General features: G+C 40.3%; 1 protein-coding gene across 1 annotated transcript; it reads left to right on the forward strand.

The window, feature by feature from the left end:
• The first annotated feature begins 1,553 nt into the window (after positions 1-1,553).
• On the forward strand, positions 1,554-9,455 carry snx19a (sorting nexin 19a). Its single transcript, XM_074672617.1, has 11 exons — positions 1,554-3,042; positions 3,131-3,269; positions 5,253-5,353; positions 5,428-5,547; positions 5,725-5,843; positions 6,802-6,892; positions 6,990-7,140; positions 7,361-7,484; positions 8,379-8,563; positions 8,664-8,751; positions 8,890-9,455. Exons 1-11 carry the CDS (start codon positions 1,570-1,572, stop codon positions 9,017-9,019), a joined length of 2,721 nt encoding a protein of 906 aa, XP_074528718.1. The 5' UTR covers positions 1,554-1,569; the 3' UTR covers positions 9,020-9,455.
• The last annotated feature ends 3,149 nt before the right edge of the window (positions 9,456-12,604 follow it).

Here is a 12,604-nt window from a genome sequence, read left to right on the forward strand (position 1 = left end):
ATATTTTTCACGTTCCACAGATTCTCTGCAGGCCAGTTGTGCACAGTCATGGTCAACAAACAACTTGGTGGGAGTTTTGGCACTGAGGGCTCTGAATTCTCCTGTCAAACAGATGTGTGGACTTTGGACTTGATAAATCAGAGTGGACCAACAGCAGCAGATGACATGGCACCACCATATCATCAAAAATCCACGTCTATTTAAAGAATCAATGATTTCTGGGAATGGTCTGTATACTAGTCTGTAATAAACAAACTACAATCAGGATTATATATGGCACAATGTAGCAATCGAATACAGCGGTTTTCTATTTTGCTGCCAGGTCAAGCTGGTGCCTAAAAGCAGTCTTCTATCCACATGGGCCATACGTGTCTGTTGACCTGCAGTCTGATCCAGCTAATCCTTGTTAGAGGATTAAAGCTGTGTGGAGGTGGAAGGAGAGTCGACATCATTTACATTCAATTGGTTTCCATAGCCTTTACCGTAATGTCTGTTTCACAGTCCACTACAGTTTTTTTAATTTTATTTTTTATTTTTTGCTAAGGGGATGAGTATTTCCAAATAACTGCAGTCCCAGGTCAGTAACCTCATTCTAAGCCTGCAGGCTAAGGTAGCAACAGGTATGCTAACTACATGGTAAACATTACATTTGTGAGCATGTTTTGCATTAAGCTTTTAAAGGTTAGGTCCTAATGCCATGAAGAGCTAAATTAATGGCCTCTACACTCCGGCTCATGTCTTCATTCAGATAATATTATTGTCTAGGAGTCTAGAAGTTGAAGTTTATAAATAGCTATGAACAAATCCCTATCTATTTGGTGAATTATGCAAAATGATGGAGGTAGCTCTCGCATGTGTTAAGGATCCAGGAAAGATCCTTTAGTTACTTTTCCATGAAAGTAGCATAGTTTTTAATTATACACTATATACATTGAAAATGATATTAATAGTATTAATAATAATGAAAATTATATGATATTATCAGGTAGCCAGCTTGTTAATGTCAAGTGTAATTACTATATCACCTTGTTTAAAAACAGAAGATCAGAGAACAGTTGTATTAATTATACAGTCAATGTTTTGTTTTGTTAGAGCCTTGTAATCAACAATAAGCATTTTCTTATGTTTTATGCTTGAGGAATATTTGTCACACCCCAAATCTCCACCTTTTTGTTTTCACCTCAAGATCAACCACTAATTTGGTTGAAAGGTCTTAAATAAATTTGTAGACCAAATAATGAAGAAATGACAAAGATTATTTTAAGATTAGTAAAAAACACACAAAAAATCTTTTCAGTGCTAGTTCATTATCTTGAAATATTGTGCAACTCAGGGTCTGCAAGCAAGTGTTGCAACCTCCTTTTTTCAAGTGTGTATTAAGTCTGTGTTTGTCTATTTGTTAAATCAGGTATACATGGTCTCTTATTTGAGGCACCACTTTCTTATTGCAAAAGCTTGAGTAACTATTGTTTGTTTGTTTGTTTGTTTGTTTGTTTTTTGTGGGGTTTTTTTTTTTTTTTTTTTTTCGGTTGTGTTTTTTCCACCAGAGCCCGTCCAACCTTCAGACAAATGGCGTCCACAAATAGCTTCAATCACTGGACTCTGTCAGAGTTACTAGGTCAGCGGAGGTTGTTGGGTCTTGGAGCTCTGCTGGCGTGGCTCGTCCTCTTTCACCTCCTTGTGAATGTCTGGCTGCTTTGTATCTTTACCAGTTTGTTGGTGGTTCTTGGGGGCTGGTTGGGGTCCCGTGCCATCCTGGATGCAAACAGTCTTCTCCACCTGGAACACTTTCTGCCCCTGGGTAAAGTTAACCCACCTTTGTATTCACCTGAACATGAGTGGAGGTTGAATCATGAGATCCACAGCGCTGTGCACAAAGCCGTACGGGACTTTGTGTCCTCTTGGTATAGAACTCTTTTGCCTGAGGTGGAGGGGGAGTTTGAACGTGCAGTACGTAACTCAATGCTGGAATCCGTGATGGAGCTGAAGGAGCGTGCACGGTGCCTGGACAGGAAAGCACTTGTTCAACGACTCCTAGAGTTGTATGGCTGTCACCTGCAGAGCTACATGACAGCAAGACAGATCCAGTCAACTGAGAAGAGGAGAATCAGCCTGTGGCAGCTCTACAGTGAAGTAGACTCACCTCACCCAGCAGTGCACAGTGCAGCAGCTGAGCTCAGCTACTCCAGAGCGCTGGTAAACCTTGTCCTACATGTTCTTGTTCCATATCCCCAGATGGAAACAAGAACAGGAGGTTACGTGGTCACGGAGCTTATTACTTGCAACGTGCTGCTTCCTCTCATAAGCAGAGTATCTGATCCTGACTGGCTCAATCAGACTATTGTAGACATAATCACCAGGTCCAGAGAACCAATAAACCAGTCAATCAATGTGGATCGGCTCCCAGCGGATGCTTTCTACATGTGTCCCATCCAGCAGGAGTCCTGGACCACATGTAAATCGGAGTCTTCGTCAGAACAAGCCAGATTCCAAAGCAGAAGTTCTTCAGACTTTGACGATCTACAGAGTCAGAAAGGCTCGTCACAGGGTAGCATGGTCAGCCTGATGTCTGCTGGGAGGGCAGAGGAATGTCACCCTGGTTTGCTCACACCCTGCAAAGCAAGCTGCTGTTCCCTCACACCCAGCCGTTACTGCCGCTCATCAGAGTCCAAAATGAATTATTTTGACCCCCTGATTCAGTCAGACTCTGAGGAAGACCTCACTGGAGGCTTTTGTGATTGTGGTCCTCCTAAGAACTTCTGCACTCTTAAGGAGGATGAAGACTTCGGCTGCTTTGGTCCTCTGAAAAGTCTTGGGCCGAAGATGGTTGTGCCTGAAGACTCCCTGTGGCCTGCGGGTATAGCCCAGGAGAAATCTCCTGCATGTCCCCCAAGAGGACTTTGTCTAGGTCCCTGTAACTTTGAAACACCCAACAACCAGGCTGCAGCTGTGAACATCCACAACGTGCAGATTTCTGGTACAGTCGCTGCAGTAGAACAGCGTGGCACGGGCACACATCCTTACACTCTCTACACCATAAAGGTAAATCTCCCTTTGTCCTCCTTTCATGTCTGATGTATGAAGTGTACCAGTGGTAACTGTGGATTGCGTTCTACTTTTCTGGTTTCAGTATGAGCGAATTGGAGAAGCAGAGATGGATGGCGGTCCACGGTCTGTGTCCTGTCACACTGTCAACAGAAGATACAGCGAGTTCCTCAACTTACAGACACGTTTAGAGGAGAAGCCTGAAGTAAAGAAGTTAATCAAGAGTAAGAAATGATGATACTGCTTTCACTGACTAAAAAAAAAAACGTTTCTTTAAAATTGGGCAACCTTTGCGAGGAAAGCATTACGCCACATGCCTGAGCAAGTCTCATCCATTTTTTGCTATTCTCAGAGAAAAAGCCTCATTATCTGGAATTTCAACTCCTAAGTATCACTGACTGTAATTAACCAGAGGAATATGTCTACGAAGGTTTCTCTACATGTAGTTATTACCCTGCTCTGGTCCAGCTTGGTGGCACAGTTTGGTGTTTAAAAAAAACTAAATAGGCTGTGTCTTATATCCCGTATTACACTCACTGTTTTGTGCATAAGTGCGTTCACACTGGCATTATGGGAAAGGATATTTCACTTAGATCACACTGCTGGCTCGGTCAAAACAGCCAAAAAGTTGAGTGTGGAACACTGGACACTGCTCGCTCTCTATTGTTGCCATCTTGGCTACATAGTGAAGGGGGCAGGAATGGATCAAATGATAAATGATGGTTGCAATTAATAAATTGAGTAAATAAAAAAATTAAAGAACACCTTAAGGGTTGTGAAATGTGAAAATTAGTGCACTAGTAAATTTATAGTATGCGTAGTGTACTTCATGTAAGTGTATGAATTATAGTGGTACTAGACTCTTATGTCATGGTCTGTTTTTTTCCCCCTTTTTTCTCTTTATTCCTTATTTTAAAAATTCAATTTTTATCCCTTAGAACCACATGGAAATCACTAGTATATCCTTGCAGTCTAGGTTGTGCACCCTATAAGGCAGGAGTCCCCAAACTTTTTCCCGTCAGGGCCAAACAACTTTTCCCTTCTCTGATGGGGGGCCAGGGTCAGTTTTGTAAAAAAAAAAAAAAAAAAAAGTGACAATCACAGAGGTGTCCAAACGTAAATATTTATTGTTTCCCAGAAAGCCACACATAACCAAAAACACAAAACAAAACAAAACAGAAAATAAGTCATAACACTATTTGTGAAATAAATAATAACTAAAGAACCCTTTACAGGTTTTTCACAGAAAAAAAAGACCATGAAATATTCACTTTCTTGTAGACACCACTGTTTGCAGCTCTCTCAATAACTTCACTGTGAAAACCAGAAAGCAAGCAGGCTAAGAAACTGAACTAAGTGATACAACACCTACCAGCACAATACATTTAACTACTAGTATGGTTGTATAACAGGATTTTTTTAAGGGAGGGGTTTCAGATATTGCATGAACTGCAGAAGGGTGGAATAGAAAGTTGCGTTCTATGCATGTGTAAGTCTCGATCACGTAGCCAGACTGAAAAAAAAAAAAAAATCCTAATGCGCCTCTGGTATTGTTCAGGAGGCTGGGCAAAATGTGGAGGCGGGCCGTGTCCAGCCCCCGGGCCATAATATAGGGACCACTGCTATAAGGCAAGTGCTTGCTTAAGCTTTCCCCAATTTATTCAAAATCTCATCAAAGTATATTTATCAGACATTAATACAATACAGAACTAAAATGAATAAACATAAAATTTTGAGAACAAAATCTTGATGCAGTGAAATAGAAATGTTAATGGTATGAGAATAAATTTGTAATGTAGTGAGATAAAAGCCACAGGTTTACATTAATTATTCTCTTTTTGTCTCTCAACATTACATCATTGTCATAGCATCACAACCTTGGTCTTTAAACACTGTAGCTCTATCTTTATAACATCACAACATTATTTTTTTAATATCAGAACTTTTCTTCTTAGATTACGTTGTACGATAATGACTTTTTTTTTTGCAGCATTGCCCCTGTGTACATAGAGTTCAGTGTTGTATTGGCATAAAATTACAACTTAGATTTCAATTTTTTAGTTGGTTTGTTTTACTGAGGCCATCATCCTCCACCACATATCAACCATGCTACACTTTTTCATGATACAGACATATTTCATACTATTGTGGTTAAATTCAAGCCAACCAGCTGTTCTATGTCACTGAATCTCTGTCTTTATATCTAGATGTGAAAGGTCCAAAAAAGATGTTCCCTGACCTCCCGTTTGGAAATGCAGACAGCGAGAAAGTTGAGGCTCGTAAAAGTCAACTGGACACGTTTCTCAAGGTGGGTAGTGGGGAGGGATATTTTAGTTACTAAAATTTTCCAGTGTTCTAATTATATTACATGTTTTTTTCTAGCAATTAAACAGCATTTCTGAGATGTCCAACAGTGAGGAAATGCAGGAGTTTTTGGCTCTTAACTCAGATGTTTGCACGTATTTTGAAAAGAAGCCTTTTGCCAAGTCAAGATTTGACAAGGTGAGAAAACACTGAAATACTGCAGCTTCTAAGACCAGCTCAAATCAAACCAAATGAACACTCACTATTTTGTGAATTAATGCTGTTCATTTTAAAAAGTTAATTTTCCTTTTTGTTCTTCATTAATTTAATTTTAGTACAACAGTTCATGTCTCCTCTGATTTGTTTGCTCTAAAGATGGTGGAAAATGCACTGGACACTCTGAAGACAGCATTCCCTTATCCTGATCCTCTCAGTCCAACAGAAGAGCTTGAGGGAGAAGCTGATGGAAGAACAACGTACAACAGGAAGAACAGGTATTTGTCCTCTATGAGTCCAACACCATGTGACCCCTGTTAAACCAGGCAGTCACTGACCCTTTTGAAATCACTCATTCAGGGCCAAAGGATTGTGCTGTTTTGGTTCATGCTGCCTAACAGACATTGTCTAATTTACAAAACAAAGCATGTGTGAAAAAAGGCCTTTTTGGAGCCACTCTGCAAATAACATCCAATCCACAAACACTGGTGCTATCAGTCTCTCACCTTTAGAGTAAAATTTGTAGCATTTGCTGAGAGCTTAAGCCAATTGTGTTTATAAGCAGCTTTAATAAGTGCTGTAACATTTACACTGTCAAGTACGTCTGAGGCTCAGCTCTCAAAGGCAGGTCCCTTACACATAATAATGTATACATATTTTTTTTGTCTGGATGAACTCCATTTAGCTAAGTACTCCAGGAAGTAAGTTAAAATTGAAACTGTAAAACATTTGTCACATTTGTAACAAATCATCTCCTCTAGTGTTACAGACTTCCCTTCTGTATTCAGATTTCACTTAACTCATCACATACTATAAAGAGACAGAATTGAGCAACTTGAGCCCTTACAGCTCAGCTCAGCATAGTGTCAGCCTCAACCCAAAACTTGAGCAAACTGCGGACAAACAATGTCCAGTTCATGGTTCTGTCAGCAGCTGCAATCTATTAATTCTTGGTGAACCCTCCCAAGTTAGTAAGATTATCATCATGGTACCTATTGGAAAAAAGGCAGTGAAATACTTAAATGGTACTGTGTGTGACAGTAAAGTTATCTTTGTGTCTCACCCACATTCCCCACACCCAGAGGCTCTCTAACTGGCAGGTGAGCTAACACATTTCTGTCTCATTGTTGGTTCAATCGATAAGTGCAGGATCACTAAAAAGTAGAAATTCAGGATAATTTTTTTGTGTTATTCATCTACATTTGTTTGTTTTCTGTGTTGTTTTTCATGCATCAGAAGACTCATGTTTCCCAGCAAAATATCCCCATCTCTCAATATACCCGACCTTCACCCGAAAGTAACATACTGCTACAGTGAAGGCAGCACTGTGAGTTCCCATTCACTTTCTACTATCTCTGATTAAAAATTGTATTTTTAAAACATAAACTAAACATGTAGTTTCGGTCCTTTTTGTGGCTCCTCAGGTCCTCAACGGTATGTCACTGTCAGGCCTGGAGAGCTTTGTCAGGGAGCAGGAAAGACTTTTGTGTGAGCCGAGTGGACAGAAAGCGACCCGGCAGCGCCATGAGCACCCTGGCAAAGACAAGAAGATGTCAGGAAAAAGTCATGGGACAGGTAAGTTTACTAGACATACTTGTTAGAGTTGTTTCTTCCCTTCAAGGGTTTGCTGCCTTGCTTGAAGCAGAATGAAGCCAGTATGCAGTGACACAGTGTGTCCACCAGAGTGCAGCAGAGGATCACTTTTGAAATGGGTCCCTTACTCAGAAGTTTTCTCTTACAGAAAACTTGTTTTGTTTGATAAATGAATTTTATTTTTAATGTTTCTGTTCTGCAGACACAGCTGTGGCAGATGTTGCCCTGAACATTTTGTGTCTGCTGATGAAGGACCAGTGGAGCTGGCTGTGCACAGAGAACATACAGAAAACCATCAGATTGCTCTTTGGCACCTTCATTGAGAGGTAGGACTTCTGTCATTTCTGTGCTGGTTAGAGTTTGTGTATTTATTATTGTTAATAATCCTATTCTAATTATTTAGAACGTAAACACTGCTTATTCCTTGTTTTCCATCAATTGCCAATAAAGGGTTTTATTCTTTATGGCAACATTAAAAATACAGGCACAAAAAAGATCTAAAAGTGTCATCAAAGGACTCGAAGTCACTGGAAGGAAAATAATGTCCCCAAATATTGTACAAGTAGCTCTGTGTGACACAATAAACTTAGCTGGTACAGTTCAACCTTCGCCTGCCAGTATTTATTGACGTAAGGGGGCTAGGAGTGACAGCAGTTTTAAGTTACCTACACTTCCTGTACTACTTTTTTTTTAATTGGCGCTGTGGCATTCAATCATTTTTCCTTTGAACAGCTGACCATCCAGAGCCTGGATCCCTTTCCATATAGGGGACGACACTGTGGTTTCTAGCACAGAAAAGTCCCTCAGATTGTCTTTTATTATGTTCTTCTCTTCCCTTGTATTCATTACAATGTTTTTGGGGGTGATTTGGGAATAAAGAATTACCACTGGGAATGTCTTTACCACTCAGTCTGTGGGAACTGTGCTTGACAAATCTCCAGTGCCTGCTGTCATTTGCTGATCACCCTGACCTCTGTTTTTGAACATGACCTCAGCCTCTGGGAGATTCAGGGTTCACAAAGTATGTTAGCAAACAATGTTTCCACTGTGGTCTGTGGGGATTCAGGCATGCTTAGTTGTGTTGCTTTCTGCTGCATGATTTTGTTTTCCATTCTCCATTTAATTGAAGCATGTTTGCATGTAGAAAAGGAGACACTCAAAGACAGATAAGGGGGAAATTGCTTGTTTTTATTTATCTAATTAATCTGATTCTTTCTTAGATGGTTGGATGTAGGAGTTGCCCACCTTACAAGCGCCCCCTGTTGGGTAATTTACCTACAAGTGCTGCAGGAAGCTGTATGGCCAGGCGGCATGCTGCCTGCTCAACCACATCCAGAGCGCAGCGCTGCAGAAAGAGAGGAGACCAAAGAGCAATGCTTACTCTCTCTGATGCAGCTGCTCCCAGGTACGAAGCAACTTCAAGTTTCAGACCACGGAGTTTTGAATTCTCCTTAAAACGTGCCCAGTCCATGTAACGTTCTGTGTTTTTCTCACTGTTTGAACAGAACTGATCACAGACTTTTTGGGAAGTGAGAAGTACAGGCTGAGCCTGGAAACTATTCTGGAGTCCTTACAGGACCATCAGATAAACAAGTGAGTCTACAGACAAAGAGACATGTCTGATTTTGCTGTTTTAATCTGAATTCACTCTGGAGCTCTGGGGATATGTACACAGTATCAACACAGATAAGATTAGCCTGTTGTTAACCATGTTTGTGTGATCACATGCAGGCATCTGATCTACTGCATCTGTGACCTGCTGCTGGAGTTTCTCATCCCTGAGTCATGTGATGAGAGCTTCCAGAGGTCTCTGCTCCAGAGCCTGTCCAAAGACACAGAGAGGGAGAGTTCACATATATGATCTGCAGCATGTGATGAACGGTGTGACACATCAGAAATTTACTGGGAAAGGGCTGGGATGGTTCAATGACGGCCTGAAAGAACAAGATGACAGCAATGGGATAGACAGTCAGCTGCTGTCATTTATCTGATTGATTGATGGTAAAAATGATTTTCTTGCCTGTGTGTGGAAGAAAAAAAAGATTAAAAAAATGTTATGAGTTCATGAAGAAGCAGTTGTGGGATCATCATCAGTAAGCAAACAGTTAAACTCAATAAGAAACCCAATCAAATGTAAAACAAAAATCACAACAGTGGTACAAAACAAACAAACGGTAAACTTTTTTTGTGGAGCTTTTTTTTTTTTAATGATGTTTTTTTTTATTATTTAAGATCTTCTTTGGCAAACCCTGTCACCTTCTGCAAGATTTTCCTAAAAAATAAAGTGTCAACTTTTACAGGATCCCGGTCTATCGTCATTTCTAAGTCTCTTTACATGTATGCCAGTGTCTGTCTGTCTCTGTCCTCTCGGCCAGTGTGTTGATCTTTTGGTTGTTTCGGGACGTTTCTGGGTGGAGAGTTAGCGTAGTTGCCTCAGCCAATCATAGCGCGCCCAGTGCGCAAGTGACTTTGCGTGTTGGCTAGCGAGAAGAAGAAGCTACCCTGAGCGGCTATGATAGTAGACAACTGGATATATCACGGAATAAGAAAAACACAACCAAAGTGGAACTAAACGCCCAACGGATAATGCTTTTTTTTTCCTAAACGAGGATGAAGCTTGATTCGACATTTACTCGCTTTCGGACACTTGGAGAGCAGTTGGGGACGAAGTGAGTTGCCAACTGGCTATCTGCTAACCAGGTATGTGTCAAACACTCGTGATTAGCTTGTGCTAACATGGCAAGTCAGGTGCACTGCTCTGAGGTATCTCAAGCAACGGCTGTTTTCAAACTGCTCTCTACGTGTGAATGTAGTATAGTGGGCAGTTATTTTGTTTATCATATCATAGCAGAATTATCACGGGATTTCCACGTATGGTTTAAAAAGTGAATTAGTTGGTTATATGGGCTTTTATGACTTTGTAGCAGGAAGCGCCTCTTTTATATCGAGGAGTAACACGATTTACTTGTGTTTCTCTTGAATCACGTCCCTTTTAGCTCAAGGACCGTCTAACATTAGTGTTGTTGTGTTGTGGTTATGATGCTGATTCATTCCAGTAGATGGTGGTTATTCACCAAAACCTGCATATACAAACTGCGTAAGCGCCGCGAATTGTGGGAAACGGTATACCAGGTAGACTGGTCCGTTCCATACTGAGGAATATTTCCTGGATCAGTAGGACATCAGGGGATTTTTGGCATACTGCAGATTTTGCATTTTTCGGATACCTTCTACATACTAAATTTTAGCCAAAGTAGTAGGCACTGCTAGTGTTGTAGGTGGTTTGGGAAACAGCCAATGTCTTTGTAGAAACGCGATGCTACAGGCGGTTGCTAGGCTAGTGGGTGTGTTCACGTTGCTACGGTTGGAGGCTGTGCTCTGCAGCTAGCACATTAGTGATGGGAAACTCGATTCTTTTTACTGAGTCGAGTTTAAATGAGTCACTCACCAAAGTGAATCTGGTTTTTGAGTCATTTGAGTCACTCGAGTCAGTTACCCAGAAAGTGCATAGAAATCTATATTTCAGATGGATTCATACCAGCGAAATGACTGAAAAGGACAATTAATTCACTCCAATGTGAAAAAAAGAGTTAAAGATCAATATATATTAAAGAAACTTTTATTTTTCTAACTCACAAATGAAATAACATTAAATTAGATAAATATAACAGAAAAATTACAAAGTTCAAACAGTGCAACATTAGAAAAAATAACATTGTACAATAAATCTTAAGTAAAATAAAGCCTCTTGACAAATATGAAAATAAACGGAATAGCTTAAGCAATAGTGAAATAAAAAATAAAGTGTAAGCAGTCATCAAAAAGTCACCCCTCATTTAAAATGAATTATCCTCACAACAAATTGGCATTCAGGAAAATGATCTCACAAACCTTTCCAGGACTGAGACGGTAATGCTACGCACGTTCTAGCTGGCAAGTGACTGGTATGAGTGATTCTGTGAGTGAGACTGTGCTAAGAGTCGAGTCATGCTACATACGTTCGAGCTAGCGAGTGACTTGTATGAGTGATTCTGTGAGTGAGTAAGTGCGACCCGTATGTGCTGAGAGTCGAGCTATGCTACGTACGTACGTTCGAGCTGGCGAGTGACTCGTATGTGCTTTGAGTCATACTGTGAGTGAGTTAGTGATCCGTATGTACTGTGGGTGAGTTAATGACCCGTATACACTGTGAGTTGAGCCATTCTACGTACCAGCCATTCTCCCGTGATGTGAGTGAGGGGCTGGGCTACCGTGAGCTTTGTACTGAGTCAGTAAATTAGTCATTTGGGGCGAAGAATCATGATTCTCGAGTCAGTAAAGTGATTCTCGGGTTTTGAACGATTCATTCATGATTCGCACAACACAATGGCACAGAGGAGAACCTAGTCTGAATGTTGTGTTAACAAGTAATAAAAATTCCTGCTAACCACACCTTTTAGTCATACAAACTTTTGTTCTTTGAAATAAATAGAAACGCATGTATTAAGATGTCATGTGAAGCTTATATGTGCCTCTCTTTATTTTTTACTTCAATTTGATGCTTGGTAGGTTACAATTCTTTAAACTGTCAAGGAGGCACTGAAGTAATACACGTTTTAGTTCTGGTAAATCTCAGAAAAAAAGAGCTCTTAATGCAATCATAATAATGAAGTAGACCCTTCCCTTGAGCAAAGTACAAAACCTGTCATAGAGAGAGGTGACTGTGTGATTTTATCACATTTTCGGAGTTTAAGCTTTCAAACAGTTTCTCCAACTTCTCTATGTTTTAGAAACAAGAGTTGACATTTTAAAGAAAACACAATCTTGTTTGGGAAATTTCTGAATGAGGTCTGTTAATAGGAGAGGATCACGTTCTCTTGTGACCTGAAAGTATCAACTTGTGGCTTAATGTGAAATAATTTACTTCTTCCTGTCTCCTGTGGGCTGACGTGTCTATTTCTATTTTAGTTTTCCTTTTTTTTGTATCATTGGTTCTGTTTTGTGTGAAATCTCCGCTGGTTTAACTTAAAAGCCAGACTCCTAATCTAAAGGTTTTTTTTGACTACTCTGAAGGTTTGTTAAACTGACTGGATTAACAAAGTAGTCAGACCTTGACACTCAGGACGTTACCTTTATGCGCTAATGCTCTTAAAGCCTTTAATATGTTAAAGACTTTTAAATTTGACTCAAGTACTTGGATTAATTCTCTTCAGATCCCAGGCTTTCACCGATTTCACCAGTAAAAGTGATTTATACAAAGAGCAAGGCAGGCAGGGTGAAAGTCCGCCCATGATCTTTTGATCTTGAGCGGCCTTTGAAAGCTGCTCACTGAAACTCTCTTTGATGAAGCCACAACAGTGGAAGATTAACACCTTACTGCATGACTTATGTGACTGGCGGAAAGGTTTCTTTAAGATCTTAACTTCAGGGGAAATTAAAAAGTGAGGATCAACATCAGCACCACCAA

Source organism: Halichoeres trimaculatus, unplaced genomic scaffold, assembly GCF_033239565.1.
Source record: "Halichoeres trimaculatus isolate MK-OKI-2021-1 unplaced genomic scaffold, fHalTri1.1 fHalTri1_scaffold_6, whole genome shotgun sequence".
NCBI lineage: Eukaryota > Metazoa > Chordata > Actinopteri > Labriformes > Labridae > Halichoeres > Halichoeres trimaculatus.

What these genes read in the sequence shown, in the direction of transcription:
- snx19a (XM_074672617.1), top strand. Translation starts at nt 1,570, where the DNA reads ATGGCGTCCACAAATAGCTTCAATCACTGGACTCTGTCAGAGTTACTA. An exon ending in ACGTACAACAGGAAGAACAG is followed by an intron (nt 5,844 to 6,801) that starts GTATTTGTCCTC and finishes TTCATGCATCAG; the next exon opens with AAGACTCATGTTTCCCAGCA. An exon ending in CAGGACCATCAGATAAACAA is followed by an intron (nt 8,752 to 8,889) that starts GTGAGTCTACAG and finishes GATCACATGCAG; the next exon opens with GCATCTGATCTACTGCATCT.